General features: G+C 34.2%; 1 protein-coding gene across 1 annotated transcript; it reads right to left on the minus strand.

Annotated features, from left to right (window-relative positions):
- Positions 1-3,037: 3,037 nt before the first annotated feature.
- On the minus strand, positions 3,038-4,204 carry LOC148240353 (uncharacterized). The gene is made up of 2 exons (XM_088209736.1): positions 3,559-4,204; positions 3,038-3,432 (listed from the first exon to the last, which is right to left on the minus strand). Exons 1-2 carry the CDS (start codon positions 4,202-4,204, stop codon positions 3,038-3,040), a joined length of 1,041 nt encoding a protein of 346 aa, XP_088065862.1.
- Between the last annotated feature and the right edge of the window lie 4,423 nt (positions 4,205-8,627).

Below are 8,627 nucleotides of genomic sequence, written 5' to 3' on the forward strand. Positions count from 1 at the left end.
CTTAATTAATTCAAATAAATGTTTGGACTAAATAGAAAAAAGCTCGTAACCTTCACTAGAGGTTCTGGTCTAGTGCTTTGACTTCGATCTAAATTAAATAAATGACTTTATTTTAAACAAAAGATATACGAATGTATCCATATTAGTTTTAAAAAAATTTATTTTATATCATAACAAACTAACTATCTTTATAAATAAACGTCTTCTATTAACACAAAAGATAGAGTTTTTCCAAATTGTATAAATAATTGCAAAGAGATTAAGAGGAAGCCTCATCCAACATCAACTCTTTCAAGCTTTCTTGTAAATAAGAGATTACGATCCAAGCCAAGAAAAAATCATGATCAAACCTCCGAGCAACCAAGAAGGAGAGATCAATGTTCAAATCCTTTAGGCAACTTGAGTGTGAAATTTTTCATGACCACAAAACAATGTGTTTTGGCTTGTGTAAGGTAAGGATCAAGCTCCTTTTTAGGAAGCTTTCATGGGCTTGAGTTGGATTCATTTTTGGTTTCTTCATGGATGCAGACTGGGTTTACTTACTAAGTCGAAGGCATGGGTCAAAGAAATAAAGAAATAAAATAAAAGGAGAAATAAAAAAACATGCCTAACCAAGGCCCACTTAAGATATAAGTATCTCTTTGTTGGTGTTTAAGTATTTCAATTAAAATACTGTTGCGTATGGAATGAAGAATTTATGTTTCCTCTCTAGTTAGCATATACTTGTTCAGCTTCTGTTTTAGTAAAGTCCACTTAAGATTTAACAAATATGGATTTTTTCTTTTGTATTGTTTGTACTATGGTATGACCATAATAATGTTTGCTTATTGTGATAAGAAAGATTGTAATTCATCTTTATTAGTTGAATGTTTATGGAGTATGTTATAATTCAACTTCATACATGACCAAAGTTAGGTTTGAATTGTAGTTCACTATTATAGATATGTCTATTATTTCCTCAGTTCAATTTTACTTGCTATTTGAGGATTCAAATTAAATGGAGTTAAACTTTGTTCTAAGTAGTAATGCTTAATTATTGATTAACTGGAGGATGTTCACTGCCTGAAATCATAGAGGGTTTCAAAGAAGTCTTTCTTTTCTAGGTCTTTTAAATATGTTCTATTTTTGCAAGTTAAAATAACATTGCCATGTTTCTTGTTGACATTTGTTAATAAAAACAATCAATATGTTAGAAATGCTTTTTATATATGTTATTATTGCTATTTAGAGTATACACTTCTTTCAGTCATTTGCTGTCCATTATATTATATTGAGATACTTACGGAAATTTACCTGTCCAAGATTGACTAGTTTATGGTTATTGCTGAAGTCTTTCATTTCTTGTTTAAGTTTAATTAAGAGAAACATTTGAAGTCAGTAACCAAGGATTTGGTTTAAAAGTGTGTTTAGATTTGCACTAGGCTTATTTTACTCACAATTAGGAATTTACTAGTTGTTTCTTTTGGTTAGAAAAATCCATCTTGTTCCGAATGTACTAGGTATGATTAACAGAATCGTTTTACTATTTTGTGTTTGCTCTTTAAATATGTAATTATTAAATTAGTAAGTTGCATGTCTGTATATAGGCTAGTAGAAGTGTCAATAAAGTATATATAGAGGATTTGATACTATGACATGATGAGATATAATTGCATGCGATTATTGGTTTTGTCATGATAAATCTCTCTATAATATGTCATTTTTAAAGGCTGGATGTGAGAAGAGAAAGAGAGGGTATCTGACCTAATGATAGAAAGTTCAAGTAACATGGTAGGATTCTAAATATTTGAGAGAATTTGTATAGGAGTTTAACATATAGGGATTTTAGGGAGAAGTTATTTACAAATTGAGGCTCAACTTTCTTTGTTTTAGGTTGGTTCTGTGTTTATTATAAGCGTAATTAATTAGCTTATTCAATAATCAGGTTTTAAAGTTGATAGAGTAATATTTAAACAAACACAAAACAACACTCATGTTTTCTTGTTTTAATTTTTGTTATAGTAAATAAGGACCTGTGATTTTTTGTTTTGTCTAGTCTTTTTCTAATTTTATTTTTATTTTACTTTACACTCTGTATATTTTTTAATTATTTTTGTTTATATATTTATTTATCAACTTTGCTCAAATTTATACGTCTCTTAAAACTTATATTTCAATTGGGCTTGAAGTTACCCCAATAGTACCATTTATTAGTTTCGTCCAACTTGAAGCAATAGACTAGAATTCTACTAAAAAGCTTGAGCTTTTTTTTATTTAGCCTATGCATTTATTTGAGTTAACTAAGCCTACTGATTTCTCAATTTGATTTACTTATATTTTCAGCAACTTCTGTCATTACTTTCATGAATTGTTTTGCTTTTATGTACACAGGTAAATACAACTCCAACAAGTACGTATTAGGCAAAAACTTGCTCCCTTTTAAGATAAATATCAAGATAATGATTTATAATTCAATCTCTAGCACCTTCTAAATTTCGATAATTAGAAAATTTAATTTTATAAATAACTTGTATGATCAATGTGATTCGACACGATATGTAGTATTAAAAATAGCTTTATTACAATAACCAAATTATAAAAGATACAACAAAACACATAAGAAATAGTAAGAGCCAAACTTCTTACCCAAACATAACAAAGACATAGACAAGAAACGATAACACATCCATGAGCACAACAAAAGAGGTGGGACTTCGGGATAGAGAGCCCACTTTATTCTAATAAGTAGCTAGCTAGGATACCACAACCATAGGTTTCCTCCCCTAGCTAGGATATTAAAAACATAGATTTTTTTTGTAATTTTACATCCATAAGAGTTTCTCTTCTTTAGTTTCATACTTAAAATTGAAGGAGTTAATGCCAATGTAAAGACCATCATCTATATAATAAGTAGTTTGTTCTCCATTTGTAAGTGTATCACACTGAGAGTATGAGAATGGAACATCACACGTAGCTACTATTGTAAGCAACATCACCCTCACTGTAGTCATTGGTGTCATGGTAACTTTGTTAACTATTTGTATTTTTTTTGTTTCCTTTATTTCTCCCTATTCATACGATCCCTCAAACTCAGCAGAAATTTCAATATTTCCTTTGCAATGATTGGAATGCCTATCTTGATGGTGGTTGTAGCACCTAATTTCACTGAAACACTTGAGTTCCAAGGATTGCTTGTAGTATCTAAATATGTGAGCGTGATTTCTGCTTCATCTGGTTGATTTGTCTTATTCACTGTAACTCCATTATCCATGGTGATAACTTTCTCATCATAGACTCGAGCATCAAGGAAGCAGAAGTTGACGTTATAAATGTGCCTTGAAATGAAAAGCTCTGAAATCTCCATTCGAGCCTCCGTGGAAATAGTTGAGACCTCAGCATTAAGACAACTTGTTTTAACTTCAATTGTGAGTCTTTTACAAAAGTTAGTGTTACCTAAATTTCAAAGAGCAACAATGTTGCTAGAAACTTTAATTAGCCAAAATAATGTATCGTGGTTATTATTATTGGTGTATGTTGTGTCAGCCCATATCCAATTTGGACTACGCCTCCAAAATTTACCGAAGTAATCAGATTTCACATGAATGCTTCCGTCATTGGTTGTAAAGATCTCATAACCCACAATTGGATCCCCGATATCATTAGATGCATACTGATGATATTGATGTCCTTCTATCCAACGAGCACTAAGATATTGACTATTGTCACCCTTAAAAGCGACATGTTTGGGCAATATTAACAATGACTCCCAATCAACAATTATGCAAATATCACACTCATACTCTTCAGGATGATCATAGCCTGCGAACAAACAATCACCGAAGGGTGGATCTAGCCTCCACAAGGAGCAATAATGTTTAAGTTGAACATGGAGAAATCGTAGCTTTTGAGAATCGCCATCTATGAAAATGGGTTGAAACAATGTGCAAGACCAGTCAGATTGATTTTTATTATGTTGGTCAGCACCACAAATAATCCACCAATGATTTTTGGACCACCTAACCCAATATTTGTTGTTGTAACAACACCGCAAGTGTACCAGTCCACTTGCAGTCTTAGAAGGCTCTACTTCAAACTTTGAATAGGGACTTACAACCTCATCTCCAGAGAATTGGAGAAATCCATGCACTTGCGTATCTTCATGAATGTAGCGTAAATATTTGTTGTTGTATTTTGATTTTAGGACGATGTACCTTGGCAATACCATTTTCTCTCTTCTCTTCTCACTTGTAAAGTACTCTCTTCTTAACTTGTAATTTTGTTAGAACAATTTGCTACGGTATTTATAATAAACGTTCAGACAATGAAAAGTTAATTTATTGTCATTGTGTCTTGTATTTTTAGTGCATAAATGAGGAAGAAAAAAACATGTGATTGTGGTGGATCTTAGGGCATAATTTTGGTGTGAGAGTGAAGCAAACACTTGTCAAAATCTTGGTAAGCCTTAGAAACATGTGAAGTTATTTTCTAATATATGTAATTAACTAGAAATTAGTTAGTATTTTACACTAAAATGTGGAACTGGTTTTAAAGTTGTGAGTTTTGAAATACAATTTATATATTTATGATGATAAATCCCCATATATATATACGTTTTGTAATTTTAAATCATTTTTTTTTCTCTTTTACTTTTTACAAGTATTATAACTTTTAAATATTTCAGAATACTTATAAGTTTTATTTATAGATAAAACAAAATATCTAATTTTTAAATATAATTAACATACTCAATGTTTTATAAAAAATAAAATCATAATTTTTAAATTTTATATACAAATACAATGAGGGGATTTACCGCAATCAAATAATTTTTATATACAAAGATGAATTGGAAAAATAAATGTATATAAGATTGTAGAATAATATATGCAAAAATTACTTGATGATATACTTTAATACATGTATTTAATTAAAAATTAATTGTAGAAATTATTAATGTTGGTTCATGATTTATGGTTTAATATAGTGAGAACATGATACAATATATATATATTACTCTATTTGTAGCACCCGGAAAGGAGGAGGAAAAAAAAAAAAAAAAAAAAAAAAAAAAGGGGGGGGCCACGTCAGCAGCCACGTCAGCAGGCCCGGTCAGCAGTCCCGGCCAACCAGGGCCTGCCACGTGGCAAGATCGCGTCACTCCGAAAGGAGCCACGTTGGCGATCCGCGTGGGTGCGATCCGACGGCCCAGATCAATCGCGCGATCGGACGGCCCAGATTCAAACGCACGGACGGCCCAGATTCAATCAAAAACGAACGGTCCAGATTAAAACGAAATGAACGGCTGTGATCAAAAGGCAAGGGGTTATAAATAGAACCCCCACACCAGACCAAAAACCCTAGCCGCCAGCCGCTCGCCGGAGAAGACGAACCAGAGGCCGACCGCCGCCACCCGCCGCCACTCGCCGCCGCACCGGGGAAATTTCCGACCGCCGATTGAGGTAAATTTCATACCCCCGACTCGTTTTTCCCCACTGATTCCTCCTATGGCCAAATCGAAGCCGAAATCCCGGCCAAACGGCCGGAATACGCGGCCGAAGCCCAGCGGCGCCGCCGCGCCCCCTCTCGGTTTTTGCCTCCGACGAGGCCCTTCCCGGCCTCCGTTCGATGCAATTTTTATATCACCGTGATCACCATTCTTTTCTCTACAGGTTGACCAAAGCCAAATCACCAAAACACGAACCTCGCCGGAGAGTCGCCGTACCCGAGAGCGCCGCCGCCGGTAAGCTCCGCTTTTCCGTGATTTTTTGGCCCCCCGAGGGCCCTAGGGTTGTTTTCTGACAAGGACCAATGCGAGTGTGGCCGAATTCGGCCGAAAACGGCCGAAAACAGTCAACCCGAGGCGACTCGCCGCCGCCAGCGGCGGCGCCGTCGCCGGAGCACGGCGGAGCCGCCGTGCCGGAGTTGCGATTTGGGCCGAAAGAGGCCCTGGGCCTAATTTGGATTTTTTTTGGAACACGTGCAGGTACTGTTAGTGTGTTTCAGTTCCCCGGGAAAAATTCAGGGAAAATTAGGGACAGCCTGCAGGCGCACTGTGAATCGTATTCGGATCCCGAAAACAAGTAAGGACCCCTCACCCTATTTCCTATCACGGTATTAAAGTTCAAAATGATAAAACGGTATTTCTTGAATTAACGCATGTGTGAAATTGCTTAAGGTTGCTAATGGAGCCCGAGTCTAGTGTGATTGATGATTTACTGTTATTTGGCTTGTTTACAGCTTTAAATGCAAAATGAGGTTTGATGTGTTCATTTTACAGATTTGTGTGCATGTACTACGTTTTTATTAATTATGGGTTGAATGACTGAAAAACTGATACTGTATGTTGTCTGTTTGGTATGAATTACGATTTGCTTGTTTAAATGTGAATTGATGATGCTGATTGAGGAAAAGGAAAATGAAAGATTGTGTAGACTGATAATTGTATTATGGGGGTCAGCCTGACTAGATATCCTGGGAGATGGTGGACGGACCGGGTCCGTAGGGAACCCTACCGGGATTGTGGTCTCACATGCCAGACGGGGTATGGAGATCTTATGGTTTTGGCGCCCATACCGGACGGGGTATGGGGACGGCCCGTTTCACCCTCATACCGGACGGGGTATTGAGGTTTATGGTTTTGGCGCCCATACCGGACGGGGTATGGGGACGGCCCGTTTCACCCTCATACCGGACGGGGTATTGAGGTTCATGGTTTTGGCGCCCATACCGGACGGGGTATGGGGACGGCCCTGGAAACTGATTATGAATGTTAAAGGTTAACGGGTAGCGGAACCCCTATGGACCCCCACGGATACTAGTAGGCTGGTAAATGAAAAAAAAAGATATGTTGTACAATGATTGAATTACAAGAGGCGTGATAAGTGTTATGTTTTACAGCTTAGATTATTCAATGATTATGATAATGTTATTGTTTTTCTCATATTGTTTTCATAAATTCCACCAAGGTAAGTGGATGGTAAAAGTTTTATTATTGATAAAAGGTTTTGTTGTAAATTATGCTCCATTGGTCTTTTTGTGGTTTTCTACCCACCTTTATCTCCGTGACGGTGAGATATCGTGATGTTCTTACTGGGCTAGTGTAGCTCACTCCTTAATTAACCATTTCAGATCAGGAAGACATGGTTCCCGAGCCCGTTCCGCAGGAGGACGACGAAGGGGATGCCTAGAGACTCTGTAGTCATACGCATAGTTTATTTTCGAGTTTTCTTTCTTAGTTAGTTTAACCTTTTATATTTTAAGTACGTTTGTTTGGTTTTTCGTGTAAGGGATGTTAACTGAAATTTTGATCTCGCTTCCGCATTCGATATATTTAAATACTCATTTCATTTTAATATTTCCGGGGCCGTTACACTATTGATTACAGACATAATAAATTACGACTAATAATTTTTTTATTTGCTTAGAAGTTATATATATAAATAAAAAATTCTACCAATCATGTATATTTTCATATTTTTTATCTAATAAAAAATTATGTTACTGTAAAATTGACATATGTTTTTATATTTAGAAAATTATAGTTGTTTATTATTACACGCCACCTTTGTGATTCTTAAAGAAGTGTCAAGCCTTTGAGAATGGCAATTAACTCTACATAAATCTATTAATTACATTTTAAGCAAATACTTCATAATTATCATCATAATTACAATATAATATTTGTTAATTACATATGTTTATGTGATGATTAAGGACGTACTTCATGTATCATAATTATTAACGAGGTGAAGCCCGTGCTTAGCTATGAGTTAAACTATATATATATACATATATATATATATATTAATTTTTAATAAATATAAAGTGAAAGAAATGCATGTAACTCCATAATAATAAAAGAAATCAGTAATATAAAAATAAAATCATCTAAAAGAGAAAATTACACTTTATATGGTAAATAGAACAAAGGTAAAAGTGTAATAATAACTAAAAATTATGCACTAATTTATATTGTTATATAAATAACAAATAATACGAATAAATCTATAAGTAAAATATAGCATTCTTTGTTGCCGATTGTGGTTTCTGAAACAAATAAAAAAGTTCGTAGAATCTTCGCATAGAGAACAAAGAAGTTGAAAAAAGTTAAACAATAGTATTTACAGTTTTTTATAAGTTTATGACAAACTCTAAAAGCCTAAACTCCTATTAGAAATTCTGAACATATAATTCAGTAGTAATCAAATAAACAATACTGAAATTTATAATTTAACATAAATAAATAAAATTTAAGGTTACATTCCTTACACAATTTAATTAAAATACCCAATAAGATTACTGGATTGCCTTTGAAATTTAAATGAAAAAAATATAAGAGAAAATAAATATGATTAACTTCGACTCAAAACTGACGACGCGAAAGAGGCAATCTCTTAACTAGCTTCTTGTTGTTCAGGATCTAGGTTTTGGTCGTCATAATCTGAAATAGTTAATAATAAAGGGGTGAGATACACTAGCTCAGTAAGAATATCAACGCTTTACCAATGATATAAAAAATCAAAGGGTTGTAGAAAACATAAAACAATTAATGAAGCTCATTCTTAATAAAACTCGAATACTAGTGTATTCATTATTCATTTCACTGAAAACGTTAATGTTTTCTCAACTCACATGTAAATTCTTAAATG

The sequence above is a fragment of the Carica papaya genome, chromosome 8 (assembly GCF_054855325.1).
Source record: "Carica papaya isolate Zhongbai chromosome 8, ASM5485532v1, whole genome shotgun sequence".
Taxonomy (NCBI): Eukaryota; Viridiplantae; Streptophyta; class Magnoliopsida; order Brassicales; family Caricaceae; genus Carica; species Carica papaya.